At 46.2% G+C, this 25,096-nt stretch overlaps 1 protein-coding gene across 2 annotated transcripts in view; it reads right to left on the bottom strand.

Moving 5' to 3' along the window:
* The window catches only part of Dnajc11 (DnaJ heat shock protein family (Hsp40) member C11), a 54,962-nt gene that overhangs the window by 11,955 nt on the left and 17,911 nt on the right, over nt 1-25,096 (bottom strand). For both annotated transcript variants that reach the window (XM_036178738.1, XM_036178739.1), the window contains exons 3-7: nt 24,123-24,196; nt 18,558-18,659; nt 7,251-7,379; nt 6,117-6,239; nt 5,593-5,666 (exon numbers count right to left, since the gene is read on the bottom strand). In XM_036178738.1, coding sequence (XP_036034631.1) covers nt 5,593-5,666; nt 6,117-6,239; nt 7,251-7,379; nt 18,558-18,659; nt 24,123-24,196 — 502 coding nt within the window. The remainder of the gene's footprint in view (nt 1-5,592; nt 5,667-6,116; nt 6,240-7,250; nt 7,380-18,557; nt 18,660-24,122; nt 24,197-25,096) is intronic.

The following is a 25,096-nucleotide window of genomic DNA, read 5'->3' as shown; positions in this document are numbered from 1 at the left end:
CTAGCCCTTATTAATTTTTTAAAAATGCCCAGAAATCCTGATGTTCATCCTGCTGTTGAAAATCAGCTTTCCAAGAAGGGCTCTGAAGTCAGCATCCAAGGAAGAGTAGCCCCACCTTCTGGTTAGAGAGAGCACTTCACCAGTGCCACCTGAAGGAGGACAAATAACTGGTATCTAGGAGATAGCCCAACATTCACTGTGTTGTCTAGTCATTTCCTTCTCAAATTTCTAAGCTCTGGAGATAATACTTGTGCCATTAAAGTAACCATGACACATCATCATCATCATCATCATCATTATTATTTTACTGAGACAGGGTTTCTCTGTGTAGCCCTGGCTGTTCTGGAACTCAGAGGACCAGGCTGGCCTCAAACTCAAGAGATTCTTCTTAAAAACATGTGTCATCATGCCCAGCTAACACACTGATGTTGTAGAATATTACTTTAAGGTGTGTTACTTTTGTTCATGTTGCATTTGTTTAACTCTGTGAAGCTGTGTTACTGTGCCTGTCTAAAACACCTGATGGTCTATAAAGAGATGAATGGCCAACAGTGAGGCAGGAGAAAGGACAGGTAGGGCTGTCAGGCAGAGAGGATATACAGAAGAAGAAATCTGGGAAGAGAGGAAGAAGGAGTGAGAAAAGGTGAGGAGGACATCAGGGTCCAGCCCACCCAGCCACAGAGAAACAAAGCTATATAGGAATAGAAAAGAAAAGCCCAGAGGCAAAAGATAGATGGGATAATTTAAAGTCAAGAAAAGCTGGGGGTTGGGGATTTAGCTCAGTGGTAGCCCTGGGTTCAGTCCTCAGCTCTGGGGAGGTGGGGGGGGGGGGAAGAAAAAAAAAAACTGGCTAAAAACAAGCAATGGCTGGGTGTTTAAAATTAAGAATAAGCCTCTGTGTATGATTTGGGAGCTGGGTGGCATGCACCACCAAAGAGCAAAAACAACTAACAACATTTTGGTACACTAACTTGTCGCTCCAATTTCCATACTGCCTGAGAAAGCTTAAAAAGGGGGGGGGGGGCACGGCTCCTTTAAGTGTTTCTGCCTTCTGCCCTTGAGCAGCAAGTATATTAAGTAGGAACAACAAGAAAAAAAACCTACGCTGGCGGTGGCACACGCCTTTAATCCCAGCACTCAGTAGGCAGAGCCAAATGGATCTCTGTGAGTTCGAGGCCAGCCTGGTCTACAGAGCAAGCTCCAGGATAGGTAAGAAAACTACAGAGAGAAATCCTGTCTCAAAAAACCAAAAACCAAACCAAAACAAACCAAACCAAAGTAAAAATGCCTGTCACAGTGCAAGCCCAGGCAGGCATTCTAGAGCTTAGGAAGGCTGAATGCAGTTCTCAGTCAGGAACCTCTGACCAACTGTGAACTTTGGGCTCATGACCCGAGAAGTCGGCAGAGGCAGCTGAGAGCCGCATGCAGAGGATCCAAGTGTAGGTTAGAAGTTTAAAGGTTTGCTTACACAGACCAAAAAGGCTAAGAAATATGCACTAAAAGAAGTTCAGATGGGAAAAACCTCTGAACAGGTTCCAGTGTGTTTTACAATGTGCGTAGACTTAACAAAGAATATGGGTACAGACAACTATAGAAAGAAATAGTCTAAAAATAAAGTCTTTAAAGAGAGAGTAAAAGTAATATAAAAAAGCCACATAAGATGGGAAACATATAGGGGAGTCTGGATCCTATATAGTATTGATTTTGAACTTTTTGATTGTTAATTAACAAACAACAGCTGCTAAGAGACAAGGGGTTGAAAGAGGGACTGAAGAAATAAACCAGCCTACATACATTAGGAATGCTGTAATTTTTAAAAAGTTAAAAATGAAAATCAAAAATGCTTTGGAGTTTTGTTCCCACAGGAGATGAGAGGCTGTGGATTCCTTCAGGGTTAATATGGATCAGGTTTGATCAGGCGAGACCTCCTGAATCTTGACAGGTAATATCTATCAGCAAAGGTTACTGCTGGTCTTCCCAGGACTTAGTCATTATCTCAAAATTTCCTCTCTGGAATCCTAAAGATACTTTGTCTACAGAGAGCAGGAAGTAGTTTGGAGACGTTATGGATGTTTGTTATCATTTAGGGGAATATATAATATTGATACAAATTTAAAGTTATTTTTGTCACACTGTATATGTATATACTGACAAAAATTTAAGGTTATTTTTGTTTTACAACATATTATGTTTCTATTTTTGTTTGAAGTATTGTGCCTATGCAGTTCACTGGAAATGTAAGGTGAAGTTCTAGTTTTTGAAAGCTATTATTATAAAGTATATAAGAGAATCAGGAAAGGTAGGTTAGTAGTTAGTCAATTATAACAATCAAAATTGTAGACATGTTAGGTATGCTTTCCAGATCATACAGAGATATATTATAAATAGACGGTCTTCAAACCTTTCAAAGAATATGGCATTTAAAATATTTTGTTAATATAGGCTTTTCATGACAATGAGACACACATATGGCTGGCAGCACCAATTTACTTCAGAGAAGATGATGGGTATTGAAGAAATCCCTTATAGAGTTTGCTTTCCCTGTGGCAAGGTTAGCCACTGGGCAAAGAAACTGCTCTTGCCTTTGACTGCTGACAATGTGCTGTGCAGACTGGACACACAGGAAAAAGACAGTTGAACTTTGTCAAAACAAGGCAGGACAGTCTTCAAAATTCCTGCTTCACAGAAGAATCTGCCAGACATTCTGCAGAACACACAGGAAAGTGACTGCTGAACTTTGACAAAACAAGGCAGGACGGTCCTTTGAATTTCCTGCTTCACTGAGAAGTCTGGCAGATACTCTAGGGCTGTAGGCTGAAGATGGATGCCCCAGTGTTGCAGAGGAACTCTGGGTGACTGTCCAGGCAGTCAGATGTCTCTGTCATTTCTAGAGTTTTTGGAAGCTGTTTGCAATGCACTTAGTAATATTATAATCTGGGTCTTTGATGGAGTTGAAGACTCGATAGTATAGTTGCAGTTTTCCTTAGTTATGATATAAATTATGTATAAAACTTTGGAGTTACTAAGATGAATGGATAGTGGAGTGCTTTCTCTGAATTTGCTAAATGTAAATAGACTGAACACTGGAAATTAATTCTTAATTGATAACTGTTTTTGTTGTATGTAGTTATACTATGTTAAAGTTAAAACTTTTCTTTTTTATTTAGACAAAAAGGGAGAAATGGGGACTGGAGAGATGGCTCAATGGTTAAGAACACTGGTTGTTCTTCCAGAGGACCCAGGTTCAATTCCCAACACCCACATAGCAGCTCACAGCTATCTGTAACTCTAGTTCCAGAGGATCAGACACCCTCACACAGATATACATGCAGGCAAAACACAAATGTACATGAAACAATAAAAATAAATAAATAAATTATAAAAAGGGGAGAAATGCTGTAAATATTGTTTAAGGTATGTTACTTTTATTTATGTTGCATATGTTTAACTCTGTGAAGCTGTGTTACTGTGCCTGTCTAAAACACCTGATGGACTAATAGAGAGCTGAACGTCCGAAAGCGAGGCAGGAGAAAGAATAGGGGCTGGCAGGTAGAGAGAATATACAGAAGGAGAAATCTGGGAAGAAAAAAAGGAGGCAGAGGAGGAGGACATCGGGGCCAGCCATCCAGCCACACAACCAGCAATGGAGAAACAAAGAAAGGTATACAGGAACAGATAAGGAAAAGCCCAGATACAAAAGACAGATGGGATAATTTAAAGCTAAGGAAAGCTGGCTAGAAACAAGTCAAGCTAAGGCTGGGCATTTATAAGTAAGAAAAATAAAAAGCCTCTGTGTATTTATTTGGGAGCTGGGTGGTGGGCCCCTAAAAGTAAAAAACAACCAGCAACACACTAACTTTTAATCAGTATTACTTTATACTCCCTTCTAGCAGCTTCCTCAGCCAAATGAGTGCCCAATGTCTCTCATTTGTCTGAGACTCAGCCATGCTAGAGAAAGGCTACATTTTCCTGCTTCATCTACACGAGCTAGGGGAGCCAGCAGGGAGGATGTCATTAGTGAAGTCCCCAGAGAAAGCTCAGAGAAGCTGAAAGACAAGAATGAGATCCCAGGTTCTGTCCCAAAGGCAGGGAAACAGTGCAGATAAGCAAGGCAGACACTGGACCAGAGAGATGGAGTCCATTCCACAGGGCTGTCTGCTTTTGGGGCCAGGGTCTCATGTAGGCCAGAGGTTGGCCTCTGACGTGCTATGCAGCACAGACTGGCTTTGAACTCCTGATCCTCCTGATTCTACTCCCTCAAATGATGGATTACAGGTGCTTACAACCATGCTTGCCTGTCCTATTTTCTTTTTGAGACAGGGTCTTACTATATTGTTGACACTAGTCTCAGATTTGTAAGCCTTCTGCACCAGCCTGCAGAGTAGTGGGATCACAGGCACATACCACTAAGCCTGGCTTTTCCATCAATTTTGTTTGTTCTGAGACAATAGTCTTCTGTATCCCAGAATGATCTCAACCTCTCCACAAGTAGCTGAGGATGACCCTCAACTTCTGATCTCCCAGCCTCCACCTACCTCTGCACCACCACATACCTGGCTCTACATAGCAACTTTAGGGCTGAGCTTTGATTGGTCCTGAGTAGAGACATGGCTGATCTGGATGCTGTGCACCAATGAGGACAGATTATCTCTGGCTGCCCTGGAACCTGGTATGTAACCAGGCTGGTCTCAAACTCAGAGACCCAGCTGCCTCTACCTCCTAAATGCTGGCGTTAAAGGTATGCACCACCACACCTGGCCTCTCTGTCCTGATTATATATGTGATGTGACCAATTCCCTCAAGGTTCAGATGCTGTGACTCCCACTACAATGGACTATGATCTGGAACTGTTTCCCTGTAGTTAGAGTTTTCCTACCTGGCCCAGAGTCAGGACAAATCTCTCTCACCCACCAGTCCCACAGTCTCTCAGACCCAACCAAGAAAGCATACAGAAACTTACATTGTTTAGAAACTGTATGGCTGTGGCAGGCTTTTTGTTATCTACTTCTTTTATTTTAAATTAACCCATTTCTGTTAGTCTATACTTTGCCACATAGCTTGTGGCTTACCAGTGTCTTTACAAGTTGCTTTTCATGGCGGCGGTTGGCGGTGTCTCTCTCCAACCTTCTACTTCCCAGAATTCTTCTCTCTTGTCCCGCCTATACTTCCTGCCTGGCCACTGGCCAATCAGAACTTTATTTACACAGAGCGATATCCACAGCATTTCCCTAAGTTGCTTTAAGCAGGGTAAGCTGTGTTACTAGCTGGGAAGAAATTAGGACCAAACCCTGGAGGGTGCGTCATCACTGCAGCTACCCAATCACCAGGTAGTACCAAGGCCCTGGGAGAGACACCAACAAATCCACAAATGGCCCCAAGTTGGAAAGCTTCTTCTCAGTACAGAACAAAGTCTGGTGGGGCTGGGCCTGCTTCCCAATGTAGAGCTCTTTCCAGCTTGCAGGCTGCCCACAGCATTTGTCCTATTGTGCCCACACAGCACAAGTAACTTCAAATGTCCACAATCACAAGAATTCACAGGCTCTACTATAAGTTATCAAAGATCACCAAAAAGGCACTGTCTCATATATTTACCATCTTGGTGTGAGATTACGGAACAGTTTGAGACCAAATAAAGGGCCCTGGAGGTCTCCAGCTCCAAACTCCAACTGTTTAGAAAAATAAACACAGAAGGCATTACTGACATTCTTTCTACAGCAGCAACCAGGTCTCAGCACAAACACGGCCAGGCTCTTAACAGAGAGCTGGCAGGTCCTAATGTCTCAGCATCACCACTGCCCCAGATTCACAGGCAGCCCAGACTGTAGATAGGGATTCCTCCAAAGACAACGTCAATCCTGCATTCTGATCTCCCTTGGCTTAGGCAGGAGAGGAAGGAGACTGGTAGTCCACACCCTCCCCACTGCAGAGCACCTGCTGCACGCTAGGTTTAGCGGCGCCCGGTACTGCTGACCCGACAGAAAGGTGGTCTGACTGCCTCGCTTATTACTAGTCTGGGTGACTAGCAGCATTCCCCTCAGGCAGTGATGGTTAGCTTGCCCTACAGGACTATTCAATAATGGGACCATGTACGGACACCAGACTCCAGCTGGTCTTACCTCTCCCCATCCCTTTGCAGAAGTAACTCGTCGGAGTGCAAAGTTAACAGAACCACCGCCATTGCCATTCTGGGTGGAGAGACTTCCGGAGAGGATGGCTGTGTCTGTAGCTGTCAAGGGTGCCTAAGAGAAGAAAGCCCCTGGTAGCAAGTGAACAGAGGCAATGGGGACACAGAGACAGGAGGCCGCCTCTCACTGACATCAATGGCATGTGGCCATGAAAGTAGTAGTTTATTTTACAAAAGTTTTTTTGAGAGGGTCTCACTACGTCACTCTGGCTGTGCGGCTACAGGGAGGAGGCTAGCCTCCTTGTGGGATGATGTTCCTGCCTCTGACTCCTGAGTGCAGGCATGTGCCATCATGCCCAGCCATGCATTTATGTGTGTATATGGCACTGGGGATCAAGCCCATGGCGTGCGATTATCAGGCAGATGCTCTACCTATGAGTTACCTCTTGGGCCCTGGAAGTTTCAAGGGGAGAATCTTCAAAACCCAAAGCTTCTCCAGTGGAGATCCCTACCATGTGCTGTCCTAGCTCACTACCCCCGCTGACACCGGGCTCTGGCTGTACGAGAGAGCTCGTCAAGGACACCACGCTTCTTGGCATTAACTCCATGGGGCAGGCTCATGCACTTGATAATAAATGAAGACGCTGTGGTGTCCTAAGTGGAACAGCCTGCATCCAGGGACGGGAGGGTGGTGTTCGAATCCCTGGCTCAGGACCAGAGCTGCTACTGTCTTCCACAGTCAAGTACTTAGAACTGAGAACTGTCTGCCAGCCAGGGCTGCTTTCTTTCCTAAAATCACTGTGACCTTGGGCATCTATACTTACACCATTAGCATGCCTAATTGGCAAGACCTGGGACCTTGGGAGTTGAGTGCCAGCACTCAGCCACATTGTGTGTAGGGGCAAAGCAGTAACAGACAAGGCCAAATGGAGCACGCTCGCATGTTCTCTCACCCTCCTTTCCCCCTCTCTCAGTGGCTAATTTGCAGCCAGCCTTTCATAAATAAAGATGAGGAGACCCCCCCCCCCACCTCCCGCCTCCCAGCCAACTTCCATCCAGCTGCTCCAGCACTGTGCCTCATTAACTCAGGCCCAGGCTGTACTTGGAGAGGGTGTCTGTGCTTTACCTCAATGGACTGGGATATGTGCATTTTATTAATCTCAATCTGCGGAAAGCCGCTTCCAGACACATCTTCATATTCCTCATCGTAGCGATCAAAAAGGTCAGTGGCGTCTACTCCAACGCTGATGGTTCCCTGGGGCAGAAGAACAGGCATCAGCACCAAGTGCTAGTGTTTTGTGTAGTGAGAACATTGAAGTAGAATGCTCAGGCATCCCACTTCACGGAAGGACAGTGCTCCATGAAGACCACGAAACATGGATGTCATAGTCCAAATCAAAAGCTTCAGCATGCCTGCGACTGTTAGAGCCAGAAAACACCAGCTCTATGGGAGGAGCCTGTAGAACTAGCATGCAACAGAGGAAGACATGGGAGAGAGAACCACATGACTTGACCATGCAGGGACCACACAGGACCCTGGCTACATCGCCCAGACATCAGCCAAGTGGACTAAGAACCTTTACTTCAAAACCACCTCTTCATCCCACAAGACCCAAGAGTGCCCTCCAGAGCAGGAAGCAGGTACATGATGTGCACACAGGGGATGCCACACACTGTTCTGCCTTTGAAAACTAAGTTGAGCAACAGAAGGCAGCATGTTCACACACAAGATACACTAAGCTAAAATTCTGCTGTCTTCATTAGGGTTCCTAGAGCTCTGGTGAAACACCATGTCCAAAAGCAAGTTGGGGAGGAAAGGGTTTATCTGGTTCACACTTCCACATCATAGTCCATCACTGAAGAAAGCCAGGACAGGAACTCAAACAGGGTGGGAGCCTGGAGGCAGGAGCTGATGCAGAGGTCATGGACGCACTGCTTACTGGCTTGTTCCCCATGGCTGGCTCAGCCTGTTCTCTTCTAGAACCCAGGACTACTAGCCCAGGGATGGCACTGCCCACAATGGGTCTCGTCCTCCCCCATCAATCACTAATTAAGAAAATGCTCTACAGGCCTCCCTACAGCCCAGTCTTATGGAAGTATTTTCTTAACTGGGGCTCCCTCCTCTCAGATGACTCTTGCCTGTCAAGTTAACATAAAATCAGGCAGCACATTGATAAAATCCTTCACAGAAAAACAATGTTTAATATCATTTTCTTTCAAAGTTCTAAGACTTCTCATGGTTACATATCTTAACTGAATGTATGTACAAAATCATGCAATTTTTATTAATTTTTCTTCAGCCTATTTAATATTTACTGGCATTGAATTTGAGGCGCTCCTTACTCTGTTTCTCAGGTGCTAGAATTACAGAAGTACATCGATGGATCAGCCCAACTCCATCTCAAGATTAAAAGCTATCTTGTTACAAGGTCAAAATAAGTTCATTCCTGATTTCTGTAAAACTTGGGTTTGACTGTTTCTTGACACTTTCTGGAATTTGACATGTTCCACGACCTCCACCCTAACCTCCACTGTGATGAAGTAAGATACTCTGCCAAATTATTTTGAAACGTTCAGCCAAATTCCTATATATATAAAATCAAAATTTTTCTGGAACCGCCCCCCTCCCCCAACTCAGTCCTGCAGTTTTTGGGCATATAGCTTATATAAAGCTTCACCTTTCCCTGTGTTTGATGCTATTTTCTCAAACACCATTTTAGGAAGACAGCCGTCTGACAGAAAATAAAGCTTGTCTAATTTGACCAAAGAAGTGAGGCAATGGTCTTTACTCTTGGTTGGGATTAATGAGCCATCCATCACTCCAGCTGTGCAAACCCCTTTCTGCAGGGTGCTTAGACAGAGTCTCATGCAGCTTAGTCTGGTTCAAACTCATTATGCAGTCAAAGGATGACCTTGAACTCCTGATCCTCCTGTGTCCACCACCTCTAGGGGCTACGATTATGGGTATGCTACCACTATAGGTATGCTACCACCCCTGCATGACCAATGTTTGGACAGATGAATATATTCCTTAAACAATGTATCAAGAAGTAATTCAGCCAGTTGTGGTGGCGCATGCTGGTAGGATTTGCTGAAGGAGGCAGAGGCAGGAGGATAACAAGTTTGAGGCCAGCCTGATCTACAGAGTGAGATCCAGGACAGGCTCCAAAACTACACAGAGAAACCCTGAAAAAAAAACAAAACAAAACAAAACAACAACAAAAAGTAATTCAGTGTCCCCAAGAAGGGGAGATACGCAAGCACAGACTTATGACAATGATGGCTTCAGGGGTACCTAATTAAGGAGCCAGAACAGAGGCCAGTAGGGGCTGAAGAGAGCTATTGTTTGGAACTGGAGCACAACTACAGCCTGATGCTGGGAGGCTAAGGCAGGAGTTTCCTTTGAGCCCGGAAGGTAACACAGTGGGCACCAGCCCCTGAAAAAAATGTCTGTCCCTAGCTTTGTGCTTTCAAAGTGGGGCCTAGTGTGACTTAACTCCACTCTCTCTTCTTGGCTAAAAGGTAAAGGTCTGCTATAGGATGTGCTGTTATAGGCCCCCAAAGAAGCTTCCACAATCAACTCTGGACAGATTGTTCTCTTCCTTTCTTTCTGAGACAGGGCTCTGCTTGCTATATAGCCCTGGCTGGCCTATTACTTGAATGGCAGCCAGGCAGTCTCAGAGGGTATGCCACGTGAAGTTTGTCTAGGACCATACCACCTTCACCTTGTTTTTGTTGGCTTAGCTATTAGCCAAGATTTCCCACACAGTATCATCAGCAGTAATAGTTGCGTTGAATCAAGTTTCCAGAGTGGGGGCTGGCAAAATGGCCTAGAGGGTAACGCGTACTGGCCACCAAGCCCAACTATCTGAGTTCCATCTCTAGAATCCACAGGACAGAAGGAAAGAACTGACTGGAGTGAATCACCCTGCTTTTCACACCATGCACCACATCCTCTCTAAATAAAGTTGTAATTTAAAAGGAAAAAAAGACAGCAGAGTGGGTCTGATGGTCACCCTCACCTCTGCATTCGTGGACAATGTCTCTCCCATCTAATACGCAGGGCCATGAAATGCCCAGCAAGGGCCTCACTCTTCTCCTATCACCACTGTCTCTTGGCTTTAAAAAGGTGTTTATTTATTCATCTGTGTGGCCACACATATGCATGCACCTGGTCTCTGCACATGAAGAAGCCAGAAGAGGGCATCAGGTGTGCGTCCACCTCTATTTCTCTCCACCTTCTCCTCTAAGGCAGGGTCTTTCCCTAAGCCCAGGACTGGCATTTTTTTGGCTGAGCTGGAGGCCAGCAAAGCTCAGTGACCCTCCCCTTGCTATCCTCCTCAGAGTTGGGGTTACAGGCATGTTCAGGATACCCGGCTTGTTATATGGGTGCTGAGATCTGGAATCCAGTATAACTTTGAAGCAGTGCTCTTAACCCCAGCCATCTGTGATGACCCATAGAGGCTTCCTAGTGAGACCTTACTCAAGGTCAGAGAATCTGAGCTTGCTTTATCGGGCAGGGATGCATAATGGGATAATTTGGCCACAGGAGTGGGTACCAACTGTTTTAAAGGATCTACACTTGGTTGTACATTGTGCTTTGATCTTGACAGGGAGAGGTCTTTTGCCTCTCCCCTTGACATATTATAAAAAGGCCTTTTGAATAAAGCTTGGCCCGGCTGGGTATTGACCCAGGGCCCTCCCGAAGCTATCTTGTATCTCTCTCTTTCTTATCATCTCTTTCTGCCTTTCTACCTAACATTTCCTCATTCCCCTTTCCTCCCCTCAAGAACCCTTTGACAGGTTGAAGCTGGTCTCTGACAGGTTCTCTCCTCCCATCTATTTCAAGATGAAATGGAACAGCATGTTCTTGCCTCAGATGGCCCACATGGTACTGGCCCATGTGGTGCTTACTGACAAAATCGCTTGGTACAGCTAACTGCTTTCAGGCTCAGTGGGTGGTGGGCAGTCTTAGATGTGCCTACTGGGTGGCCAGTATGTTAGCCTGTACGATGCAGGAAGTTGTCAAGCTACTGTCAGCCACAATCACAGGACAGTGATGGTAACTGCAACAGGTGGGCAATGAGGGTGGGCTTGCTCTGCAGTTGGACCTACCACAGTCTATTTGTGATCTGCGGATGATGTCATCAGGACTGGCATTTCCAGTGAAGGGCTGGAGTACGTAGTATTTCTGTGGTTTAGGCCACATGGCTGCTGTCCTCAGTGTTCCATTATGCTGTGTTGTGAGAGCAGCAGATAACAGCAAGTAACTGCCCGTGGCTCTGCTCCAAGAAACTTCTGTCCATGAACCTTGCAGCCTCAACTGCACACAATTCTTATATGTCCCTAAGCAGCAGTCTTTTTTGTGTGTGTATTTTTCTGACAGTTTCTTACCTTGTAGGCCATCAAAAATAAATAAAAGTCAGCCGGGTGGTGGTGGCACACGCCTTTAATCCCAGCACTGGGGAGGCAGAGGTAGGTGGATCTCTGTGAGTTCGAGGCCAGCCTGGTCTACAGAGTGAGATCTAGGACAGCCTCCAAAGCTACATAGAGAAACCCTGTCTCGAAAAACTAAAGTCACTAACTGTTTTGTCAGTTCCTGAGAAACATACAGGCTTTTGCCTTTTGGCAATGCTTGATGTCATGACTGTCGTGACACATTCTTCAGACAATGATGTAATAATCAAACTGTGTTTCATTAAGAAGAAAAACTAATGGTGGTAGCACACGCCTGTAATCCCAGCACTCAGGAGGCAGAGCCAGGTGGATCTCTGTGAGTTCGAGGTCAGCCTGGTCTAAAATTGAGTTCCAGGACAGCCTCCAAAGCTACAGAGAAACCCTGTCTCGGAGGAAAAAAAAAAAAGGAGGAGGAAGAGGAAGAAGAAGAAAAACTAAGCATCTCATTTCCGGTTTCTCAGAAAGATGTACTTACAAGGCCTCTCTCTTCCTTCTCTCTTTTCTAGTACATTCGTGGCAAGTTCTCTACCACTCAGCTATACCTCAATACCTTGGGACATTTTTCAAGACGAGGTAAGTTGTTCAGACTGGCCTTTAACTTTTGGTCCCTTAGCAGCGCCTCCTGTTTCTTCTTTCCAAGTGCTGAAATTCGAGGTGCTTGCCCCAAACCCCACTATTATTACTGTTGAGGTGGGGCTCTCACTGCCTTGCTCAGGCTGGCCTAGAGTTCCTGGTCAAACAACTTTGGCCTTTGAGATCAGTGGTGTGTGTACACCACTCACTCAGCCCAAAGAGCTCACCAGCCTTGAAACACCAAAGGGATTGTAGTCACTGAAAGTAAAGGGACATCCCCAGATGCATCTGCTCATGAGGGAAAACCTAAACCAAATATGTTCTCCAATGGTCTCAGTGGTGTCTCCACATCTACTGATGGCCTTTTGGCATGTCAACTTTGGAAGGTGGAACTGGCATTTTCTCAATTAGTTAAACTTACATACTCCATTCTGGAGTGGAATGGAAAGGCTCCAGGTTTAGTGTCTATACTTGATGACACACTGAAAAAATCAGAAATACAATTTATTTAAAAATCATCGAAGACAACAGGGTGGTAGTGGCACACACCTTTAACTCCAGCACTCCAGAGGCAGAGGTAGGTGGATCTCTGAGTTCAAGGCCAGCCAGCCTGCTGTACACAGGGAGAGTTCCAGGACAGCCAGGGCTACTCAGAGAAACCCCACCTTAAAAAATAAAAATCAAAGATTGTTCTGAATGGAGGCAAAAAGAAAATGCCCATGAGCAACACCTCCATACTATAATATGAAGAAATTTTAAATGGAAAAAAAAATTTTTTTGAGACAGTTTCATGTCACCCATAATGGCTTTGAATTTATGTGGTTGAGGCTGGCTTTGAACTCCTGATTCTCTTGCCTTATCTTTCAAGTGCTGGAATTACAAGTGGGCATCACCATGAGTGACACACATATACCCCACCTCTCCAGAGCAACATATCCATAACCACGATTTAAAAATCAGAAAGAGGAAGGAAGGAGGGAGGGAGGGAGGGAGGGAGGGAGGGAAGGCATGGGTGATGGTGCTGACTTCAAGATCAAGTCTGAGAAACTGATTCACTTGGGTCTCTGGACTATCCATTTGGGGAAGACCAGCTATGCAAATCAACGCAACTACCCAGGGACTTATCTGTTGGGAGGAATTCCAAGCTGGCTAACAGCTTCTTGGAAAAGCTATCAGGCCAGGGCATTCTGCCAGCTACCCCAGCTGAAGAGGGACTTACTTGTTTGCAGAAGCTAATGTCCATGGTTTGAATGCTGGAATACTATCACTTTGGAAGCTGAGGCAGGGGGATTGTTCTAAATTCCAGACTAGCCTGAGTTACATACTGAATTCAAGGCCAACCTGAGATACCTAGGAAAACCTCTGCTCAAAAACAAACAAACCCAATCAACCAACCAACCAAGCTTTCTTCAACACCTGGCCCAGTAAACCTCTGAACGTTAAGACCCAGCTGCCATCGAACTACACCTGAGGGAGGTTGTCAGTCTAGAGCCAGCCAGCAGAGTCTAGTCAGCCTCAGAAATCATGAGAAGATTCAAATTGTCTCAGGCTGAGGATGTAGCTCACTGATAGATCCTGGTGTGCAAGGCCCTGGTTCCTTCCTCAACAATTCTACAACAGAAACAGGTGCAGGCCAAGTGTGAGGACACAACTTTAATCCAGCACCATATCTGCCTCTCAAAGTTTTGTAATAGTAAATATTCAGCAAGGGATACAGGAGGATCACAAATTCCAAACCATCCCAGGCTACAAGCAAGACCTTTCATAAACAAACCAACAAAGCAATGACACCAACTCCACCAGACAACCAAGTGATTGCCTCAGCAAAGGACAAGTGGCCACTGCAGATCTGAGACGATGGTCTGGTCATCACTTTTCAACCACCCCACTGGTTTTTTTTGGTTTGGTTTTTCGAGACAGGGTTTCTCTGTGTTGTTTTGCGCCTGTCCTGGAACTCACTTTGGAGACCAGGCTGGCCTCGAACACACAGAGATCCACCTGCCTCTGCCTCTCGAGTGCTGGGATTACAGGCGTGCGCCACTACTGCCCGGCCACCCCACTGTTTTTTAAACAAGGCCACACTAACTGAAAACTCCAATGAGCCAGTAACTTTAGACTCAACAGCCTTTGGTTGACCAAATCTATGGAAAATAACTAAACCGGAACGGTGACAGTGAGCCAAGGAGAATGCTGGGCTCCAGCAACAATTCGCTTGATGAAATTAACTGTCCTGAAAATGGCTGGTCAGGTCACCCTGAATTGACAAGGGCATTTCTTCATTTCCCGGAGGGTCCAGATGCCACCTTCTGCTGCTCTTCTCTCACTTTGGAAAGTAACCATTTGCGGATGGATGGCCAGCTATAGCACCAGAGTAGGATTTCTTCCCTATGTGCCCAAAGGCTGGCCTACAGTTTAACAAGAATTATTCACCTTCAACACCGTATGTTCTCTTACATGAGATGTCATATCTGAATTCTGACAGAGACTCCGACACAGAGCTAATGCAAAGTATTGGTCGCTGTACACACCGCATGGCTCAGGTTAGCTGAAGCTCTGACGAGTGTGTGTGGGTTCTCTCTATTAAATGTCCTACAGCACACTCACATAGAGTGAAACAGCATTTACCCTTTAATCTCCCCCACCAACTCTAAATCACAGGTTTGGTTCTCTACAGCTCTGGCTGTTTTCGAACTCAGAGATCTGCCTACCTCTTCCTCCCCAGTGCTGGGATTCCTCGCCCAGTTTTGGTAATTTTGTTTGTTTGTTTGAATGGAGCCCTAGCTGACCTGGAAGGCAGGGTTAATGTAGGCTGGCCTTCAATCTGTGGAGCTCCTTCAGTCTTTACAAGGCAAGCCATAACTGCATTCTGTCTTTCTGACTACCAAGCTTCCATCTGCTTCTCACGCTTTCCCAGAGTGAAGGTGTCACACTTACTTCGTAAAGAGCAGAGAGTCAATCTAGGCACTCACTGGTGAGACTGAGCACTGAGCTCTGGGTTATAACCAAACCAGGCACAGATGATGTGGCCTGAGTGTTGCCAAGCTCCAGGCAATCCTTCACTCGATTGTAATCTGACTTTATGTGTTATTCTTACTCTTGGGCTCACACTGTTTAAAGGGTTGCAGTGTGCTGACATGCTATAGAGCCCCCAATTCTGTCTTTAGTGTCTAAAGAGGGCCACCGGAGAAACCATGACATGGCCGTCACACAGCAGGAGGGGCTACTGGAAACTGGCCTGCTGTGCGGTGGGTAGCTCCAGATCCCCGACTCAGACCTCCATGACTCTGGGTGTGTATGTCCACAGTAAGGACACTTGGTTCCCCGCTTTCTGCTGGTGATAACTAGACTACAGGACTTCACCCAGTTTCCTGTTTATTAAGTCAAACCACTCAGAGAACAGATGAGCACAGGCAGCCCAGAGCGAGCTTCTTTCACGGCCACATGGCCCTGCTTCTTTTCCCCAGAGGCACCACTGACCATCGCAGTCCCCAGACTTGTAATGGTCCTCTCTTTTTCTCATTAATGGTTAGGGGTAAAAAGCCCCTCCCCTTTTTATTCCTTTTTGAGACAGAACCTTAGAATTTCAACAAAGACTCTTTACTAACCGGATGTCTCCCCCAAAGGCAATGTGGTGGTTTGAAGGAAAATGCCCGCCACAGCTGGGGCAATCACACACTCGTCCCCAGCTGGCTGCACTGTTTGAGGAGGATTAGATGGTGTAGCCTGGTGGGAAGAATTTAAAACCTCATAAGACTCCAGTCTGCCCTCCTAGCTTCCTACTCCAGCCATGCCCAAGCCCTGCAGCCAATACCTCCTGTCCTCCGTGGACTCTCATGCCTCTAAAACCACAGACCTAAACAAGCCCTTGTTTCTCTGAGGTGCCCTGGTCTGCACGGTTTGTGTAACAGAAACAGCCAGTAAGCAGTGCAGGCAGTTGAGGGTGATGAGACACTTGTCTTTTCTGCACTAGCCTCAAGACAGCTCTTGTGGTGACGAGAGCAGCTACAGAATCGGTTCATTTATCTGAGAACCAGGATATAGACTTTACAATTCTAGGGGGAGCAAACTGGAATGTATCAGCATTTGAAGACTCTCAGCCTACCGCAGCCTTGAATTCAGGTCTTGCTGACAATGATTCTGCACACACAACAGCCCTTCATCAGATATGTGGCCTAGGAACAGCACAGCTTTTCCAAAGCTCAGTTCTTCATTTGACGAATTCCTAGACGGGATCAACCAGGCTTCTTCCGTCCCTTCTCCACCACGGTCCCATTTTCAGCTATAGCCTACTTCTGCGGACCCTCTCTGGCCCTCTGCATCGAGCACAACAAACATATGGGTTCTAATGGGTTTCCTCCTGTCCCATCCTGTAGCCAAGGAAGGTCAGCTTTATGACTCTAAAACCACTTCCACAGACAGACTGGAGCCACAAAGGCTCACTCTGATGGTTTTGTTTTGCCATGGAAACCTAAACATTCACTTTAAACTTTCTACGTATTTAGTTTGTGTACGCATGTGTGCTCATGGATGTCAGAAGGCAGTTTTTGTGAATCAACTCTATCACATGGGCCCTGGGGATCAAACTGAAGTTGTCAGGATTGGCAGCTAGCACATTTACCCCTAAGCCATTGCTTCAGCCCCACAAAACAATATCCTGAAAAATCTTTAAAAAAAAATAAGTGAGCAGGCCAGGTGGTGGTGGCACACACCTTTAATCCCAGCACTTGGGAGGCAGTGCCAGGCAGATCTCTGTGAGTTCAAGGCCAGCCTGGTCTACAGAGTGAGTTCCAGGACAGCCAGGGCTGCACAGAGAAACCCTGTGTCAAAGAGAAAAAAAAAAAAAAAAAAAAAAAAAGTGAACAATGTATTCATGTTCTTAGGAAAGCATTCTGGGATCTAAAAGTATATGGGTATATATATCCCTCGATATAATTGCTATTCAAAAGTTTTCTGATGAAGATGAATTATGTTTCTAAGCCATTATGTGTGTGAAGATGATGGAGCCTTTGTAACTAAGAAAGGATGATATGCTAGCTTGTGTCAGCCTGTGTAATATGGAGAGAACTGAATGGACTAGAAGTGATTTAACACTCTATGTAACATCTATGTCACAATCTATACAACCAGGGTCAAAAAGACAGCAGCCTCAGCCCACAGAGAGTCAAGCTCTGCAGGCACCAGAGGTTCACACAAACTTGTGGAAGAGGCAGCAAGAGCTGCTGACCACAATGGCACAGACAAGAACCAAACCAGCCCATACGACAGGAGTACAACAACTCTATTCCAGACTCTCAGTCTCTACAACCAGTGTAGTGGATTATACAAACGAGAGACTCAAACCAGGAAGGAGGTGCAGAGTGCCACCAGTCCATGTGAATGACCTCATGACCTGCTAGCCACAGCCCCCTCTTCTCTACTCTGGCTCATTATGAAGGGGCCCAGGGACACATGACCCCAGCACCAAGTTTTAGTTTTCTCAGTGGGAAGTTACAAACACAAGGTTTTATCTGAAAAGGGCAAATTGAAGGCGGGTACAAGGCAGTGAGAACTGGGACCATGAGATCCAAAGACACAACTCCATAGGATGGATCTCCAGGAAAATCTCCCATTTCACACTGGAGATAAAGTCCTCTTCATACTTTAAGGTCTTAAAAAGCAAATGCTAGAAGGAACGTGACCAGAAGTTCACTGGACTCTGCTTCCTAGCCTCAGCTCATAGTGTTCAACAACGAAGATTTAAGAAAAACAGTGCCTCTATCACCAGCATGGCTTCCTTCCACCCACACTGCTGAGAGGAGGCAGGCATCCCAAGAGGGGATGGGAAGGCTACCAGCTTCTTATCATGACGGGGACAGGCTGTAGCAGGGCCATCTAGACACACCCACCCTGAACAGCAAATTGTACCCAGTCACTGCTGGACGGGACCAAGACATTCAGTACAACAGGCACCTCAAACTTCAGGAGATACCCATTTGCCTCCTGGCCAGGGCACAACTCAGAACGACCTCCTGAATAGCAGGAAAGACTGGGGGGGGACGAAGGCAGAGCCCCCCATGGTGCCATCTGGATGTGCCCTCCACAGTCTAACTGCATAGGGGACCACTGCCTCAGTGTTGAAGCCATTAGCTGGGTGTCCTTTCTCACTGACCCTGAGTGCCAAGGGCTCAGGAAGTTTAAGACGGAAGGTCTTGGAGAATCATGAGCCAGGGCTGTGCAAACCCAAGGCTTCCTCTATTCTTCCCTGCACAGGGTTTGAATGCTTGTCTCTGGCTGTAGATGTGCTGAGCAGCAGGAGGTCTCACTCTCCAGAAAAACACTGCTCAGAGGTAACAGCAAGGTTCTGCCCCACCCAGTTGTACACTGTCATCTGAAACCACTGGATTATCTTCACTCTGGCTCCTACCTTGGGGTTGGTTCTCTGCTGCAGTCTCCGTTCCTCCCGCTCTCTCTGGAGCCTCTCAAACTCTTCTCTGATCTCAGCTGGAGTTCTCTTTCTTTCCACCACCTGTGAGCAGAATTGAGAGAGACAGATTAGGGCCCAGGACACCTAGAGAGCTGGACTCTAGATTGACATGCATACAATAGCCAGGGGCCAGCTGGGCGACCCCTGGGCTCCAAGAGATCCAGAAGGAGCTGCAAAGAAGTTCCTCCAGCCCTGCAAGGAAAGCAAGGCTCTGCTGGCCTCTGGGATCTCCAAACACTGACTTTATTTTAGTAACCTCTCAGAGGCTGTAGAAACCTCACAAAGATAATCCTACAGTTCAAATTTTCTTTTCTTTTCTTTTAGGGGGTGGGCGTGGGGTGGGTTTCGAGACAGGGTTTCTCTGTGTAGCTTTGCGCCTTTCTTGGAACTCATTCTGTAGCCCATGCTGGCCTCGCAGTTCAAATTTTCTATTGAGAAATCAACTGTCAATGAGGTACATGTCGGGTGGTGGTGGTGCACGCCTTTAATCCCAGCACTTGGGAGGCAGAGCTAGGCGGATCTCTGTGTGTTCAAGGATACAGCCAGCATGGCAACACACGCCTTTAATCTCAACACCAACCATAGAAGACCGGAGGTCTGTACAGACAGGCAGTGATGAGGTCATGTGGTTGGGTTTACAACCAATGAGAAGGCAAAACAGAAAGTCTATACAAAAGAGAAAAACACAGGAAGTAGGTCTCTTGCAGAAAGGAAAGACAGAGCAGCAGTGAAGGGTAAGGTTTTCAGCTCTCAGCTATTGCTCTGACCTCTTGGCTTTTAACTCTGTAATTGGCTCGGTGTTTCTTATTTAACAAGATGGTTATATCTACAGAGAAACCCTGTCTCAAAAAACAAACAAAAAAATGAGGTACACTATGGGGTTATAAAACTTGGAGAGATGGCTCAGAGGTTAAGAGCACCTACTGTTCTTCCAGAGGTCCTGAGTTCAATTCCCAGCACCCACATGGTGGCTCACAACCATCTGTAATGAGATCTGGCGCCCTCTTCTGTGTATATAATAAATAAACCTTAAAAAAAAAAAAAAAAAACCGGGTTGGGGATTTAGCTCAGTGGTAGAGCGCTTGCCTAGCAAGCGCAAGGCCCTGGGTTCAGTCCTCAGCTCTGAAAAAACAAAACAAACAAACAAAACTTGGGATCTGGGGCTAGAGAGATAGCTCAGCGGTTAGGAGCACTGACTACTCTTTCACAGGACTCGGGTTCAATTCCCAGCACCCACATGGTGGTTCACAACCATCTGTAATGAGATCTGGCACCCTCTTCTGGTCATACTTGCTGTATACATAATAAATAAATAAATCTTAAAAAAAAAAAAAAAAAGTCTCTCTAGTGGCTGCCGCTCTGCCTCTCTGATCTTTCAGCTTTCACTCTGATATTTGACTCTTGGCTTTTATTTATTATTATTATTGTTTTTTTTCCAGCACTGAGGACTGAACCCAGGGCCTTGCACTTGCTAGGCAAGCGCTCTACCACTGAGCTAAATCCCAAACCCGGTTTTTATTATTAAAACCAATTAAGATTCCTGCTACTGGTCCTTCCTCCCAGAATGCTGTTGACACTTACTGGGCAGCCATAAGCCTATGCCCTCAGGGCTTCACCTGGCATAATCAAGTTCGGATGCTGGGGTGGTCCATATGTGGGAGTCTACAACTTTAGCTATGTGCTGGATAACCCCTGCTCTGCACCCCTAGAGTGTATCACACACAGCCTGTGAACCCACAGAAACCTAGTTCATCTGGACCAGTCACCAGTCACCCATCCTGGGCTAGTCAGGAAGACTGACCTCATGAAGAGAAGTGTTATGGAATAATCTTTTTGTACAGTGTGAAGATTTGTCACTCGGATTGGCTTAATAAAAAGCTAAACTGCCGATAGCAAGGCAGGACTGTTGGGGTGGAGAGGATGCTGGGAAGAAGGAGGGCAGAGAAGCCAGCCAGACGTAGAATGAGTTGGATATACAAAATGGGAGAGAAGTAAATGCCACATGGTAAAATATAGATTAATAAAAATATGGGTTAAGTTATAAGAGCCAGTTAGAAATAAGGCTAAGCTATTGGCTGAGCTTTCATAATTAATAAGAAGTCTCTGTGTGGTTATTTGGGAGCTGGCTGGCATGACAGAAAGAGTCCCAACTACAGGGAAGGATGGGTCAGGTGGGGGATAGGCAGCTCACCTCCAGGGAGAATGTCCACAGTTAAGAGTCCTGGGTGTTGATGGGTCTGAAAAGTCTAGGATCCTGAGTCAACTTTTTTTTTTATTTTATTTTTTCCCGAGACAGGCAGGGTTTCTCTGTGTAGCTTTGGAGCCTGTCCTGGAACTTGCTCTGTAGCCCAGGCTGGGCTTGAACTCACAGAGATCCACCTGGCTCTGCCTCCTGAGTGCTAGGATTAAAGGCGTGCGCCACCACCGCCCAGCTTCAACTTTTTTTTAAAAAAACATTCTGAAACAAAGTCTCTCTGTAGCCTTGGGTGTCCTGTATCTTACTGTGTAGACCAGGTTGGCCTCAAACTCAGAGAGATCTGCCTGCCTCTGCCTCCCATAGAGTGCTACTATGCACCACCATACCTGGTTTATATTAACATCCTTAAAAAATACATTCTTTTTAACTTTTAAAATTTTGTTTTATGCATAAATGCATATCTGTACCACTTGTGTTTCTGAAGCCTGTGGAGGTCAGAAGAGGGCATCAAGTCCTCCAGAGCTGGAGTCACAGATACTTGTGAGCCACTATGTAAGTGCTGGGATTTGAACCTGGGTCCTCTGGAAGAGGCTTAGCCATCTCTCTAGCCCCAATGGCAGCATCTCAGGTGGCCATGGATCAGGTGGTCAAGGCTATCAGCACCACACACTTCTACTGGCCAGATCCAGACGTTTCAGATTTTGTGAGTTTCCCACTGACATTTCCTCCTCATACTGCCAGTTGCCTCTGCTCTGCAGCAGTCTGAAACCTCCTCTCACGATACTGGCTGCATCACTGCTTTTCACAGAGGTTGATTTTTTTAGACACTCTCTGCACAGGGCCACAGACTGCAGCTGACTCAGCCAAGGCTGTGCCTGTGAGCACAGTTTGCAGGCAAGCCGAATGGTGTGCTTTCCACTCCACCTGGCAGCCAGTAGTGAGAGCCGAGACTGTTAAGAGTTCAGTTTGACTTTCTCAATTCTAAGGAAAAGATAGACTTCATTTTCAACATGGGCACCGGCATCAACACTGCCAGCCAGCTCCAGGCACTCACATGACTGGGATCACAAGCTGGGGGTGCTCTGTTAGTCTACACAGCAAGGCAAGTTCCAGGCCTTCTAGAGCATCATAGTGGGACCCTGTCTTAGGGGGGAAAAGGCCCAATTTCATTCCTAACATCCTCTATTAAAGGGAAGTGGCATTACAGCTGAGACCCAGGTGCTTTGAAGGTACTATACACACTCTGTATCCACAATTACCTTCATCCCTTATCAAACTACCTAGATGTTTACTCAAGGAACAGGCTGTGACAGATAACCTTCAGCCGCCAAAGACTGGTATTCTGTAAACATTAGTAACATGATGAAAAGAACACAGTGAATACAGTGTCCTTCGTGGCAAAAGCTACTACTGTGGAGAAAGAGCCCATGGAAACACTGACTGCAGCCCAGCCATTCCTTGAAGGATCATGGGAAGAGTTCAGACGTCCCATGTGCATTAAGGAGCTGGCGTCCTGCTGCATGTCTGGCACTGTTAATACCTGAAGATGCTTTAATTTTTGATTTGTCTGTTTTGCTTTTTCAAGATCCTCTGGGGCAGTGGTTCTCAACCTTCCTAATCCTTCGACTCATCTTTAATACAGTTCCTCATGTTGTGGTGACTCCTGATCACAAAATTAGTTTTGTTGCTACTTCACAACTGTAATTTTGCTACTGTTATGCAATGTAATGTAAATATTTTTTTGAAGCCGGGCAGTGGTGGCCCATGCCTTTAATCCCAGCACTCGGGAGGCAGAGACAGGCGAATCTCTGTGAATTCCAGGCCAACCTGGTCTACAGAGCGATATCCAGGAAAGGCACAAAGCTACACAGGGAATCCCTGTATCAAAACACACACACACACACACACACACACACACACACACACACACAAAAAAAAAAAAAAATTTTTTTTTTTTGAAGATAGAGGTTTGTTACAGGGATCAAGACCCACAGGTTGAGAACTGCTGCTCTATGGAGCCAAGGCTGGCTTGGAACTCACTACACATCTTAGGCTGGCCTCCAATTAATGCCACTCCTGGTTCTGCCCACCAAGAGCTGGGATTACCCCTGTGAGCCATTATACCTGGCTGGTTTACCATGCAGACTTACTGAGAATTTTATTTCCTTAAAATAGTTTCCTAAAACTACGCACATGAAGTTTACCCACTCACCACTTGTGACTGGCTACATCCTATACAATTGCAGCTGAGTCTGGCTTTGCTTCATGCTAGTGGGAGACAGCCTGCTTTGGTGAGAGGTAATCATGTAATATTTTGCCAGATGATCCCACCATTCCAGGAGAGCTGAAACAATGCCAGAAACCAAAACCCCAGTCTGTGATGAGGGTTAGCTAGCCAGTGGCCCTGACTGCAGCGCTCAACTCTGGTAACGAATCTAAGTGGTATACAAAGTCTATGAACAGTCTGGACACACAACTGAACTTGTTTTTCCATCTGGGTAAACAATGCTAAGTGACAATGAAATAGTGAGATTTCCAGTAAGCTAGAAGCCCTAAATCAACACTCTACGAGCCAGGCAGAAGACGCAGAACCTGCTGCAACAAGGGCCCAGTGACAATATGGAGTGGAGGGAATGGGACAAAGTGTGAACACAGCCTAGTTCAAAGGGCAGGGCTTCCTCAGAGCTGGCAGCTACCTCACAAGGGGACTCAGGTCCAGTGCTGCTAATCTGGTGCTTCAGACGACAACTGTTGGACATTCACACAAAACCTCCTAGGCTTCAAATCTTAGCGGCTACAGTTCACTGTGATGTGTCCATCAAAGCATGGCTGCAAGTGGAAGGCGGCCCACGAGCCCCCACCGGAACTGGTCAGTTCTGCTTTCTTCCCAACACACCTCAAGCCTTTGATGAACTTCATGTTGGGGACAGACACCACAAGAACTTTCAGGGGAGTTCTGTAGGATGAAGGTGGGAAACTGGCACCCTCTGCACATCTCTCAGTAACGTCTGATGGGATCCCACGGCATTAGCACATCCGTCTTCCAATAAAATTAAGTAACAACACCTACATATTCTATAGTAATTTGGGGTCTTACCATTAATTTTCATGCTCATTTTTCTACACAACTTCATTTTTCAGGTAACATGGAAGCACAAAGAAGTGAACGGCTTGCCACACTTCTGCTACCAGGCAGGGGCAGAGCGGAACGTGCTGATGCCACAGTGCATTACAGCTAGAAGGCCCATCCCAGGCCCCAGGAGGCTAGCCATGGTGCGTGCTTCCTCACATGACTTGGTTTCTCTTACCTCCCATCCTTCCATCTCCAGCCCTCTCTTCCCATAGATGTCATAGATGGCCCTTGTCTGGGGATCACTAAGCACTGCAAGGAAAAAAAAATCAAGCATGTTCACTCAGCACAAACTCCCTTCAGTCCTGACAACCTGGTGTACAAGGCCAGGGTAAGTCCTCCTCTGCCTTTCCTTCCTAGCCAGTCTTCATGGAGACTGTCTTTCTTTGGCTGCATCTTCCTAAGGCTTTCTCCTTCCATCAGAGGCATTTAGAGGCTACAGACAGGAAAAGCTGGGCTTCTCCAGGGTCCAGTCTGCTCTGGCAGCTCTAAAAGACAGTGGGTTTTGTTTGGCTTTAGGTTTTAGTTTTCTTGTAGATGTGGCTGGCCTTGAGTTTGCTATGTAGCTGGGGGTGTCCATCAACTTCTGGTTCTAATGCTCCTACCTGCTGAGTGGGGAGATGCTAGGGGCAGAGCACTGCGCCTCTCCCCGCCCGCCACGAATGGCCTTCTCTAGAGGCTCTGTAGTGTGCTCTACAGGACACCACACCAACAGCTGACTTACTTGAGCACTATTAACCAACCCCAAGACCTCTGTTTTTAGTGCACTTCTCTTTGTTTGTACTTTTTTTTATGCAACCCAGGCTCATCCCAATTCTCCTCCCTCTACCTCTCGAGTCCTGGGATCACAGGTGTGAGCTACAACACCCAGCTTACACTGTTGGCCACATCACCTAATGAGAAGATTCCTCAACAGGGAGAACTATTCCAAGGTCCAAACTGTGAGTGAGACCGACAGTCGCCCCTGCACCACTCCGAGTTCTGTGGGATCTTTGTATACTTTCTCCTCGGAGGTCCCTATATATTTTTAAGCCTAATTAAAAAGTGATGCAAATGAGTCTATCCATATTCAAATCTAGTGGAGAAGAAAGAAACGCTGACCATTAGAGAGCCAAACTTGTTGAGCTAAACTGATTTGATAAGAAAAGCCAG

The sequence above is a fragment of the Onychomys torridus genome, chromosome 2 (genome assembly GCF_903995425.1).
Source record: "Onychomys torridus chromosome 2, mOncTor1.1, whole genome shotgun sequence".
NCBI lineage: Eukaryota > Metazoa > Chordata > Mammalia > Rodentia > Cricetidae > Onychomys > Onychomys torridus.
This window is presented reverse-complemented; position numbering and strand designations above follow the sequence as displayed.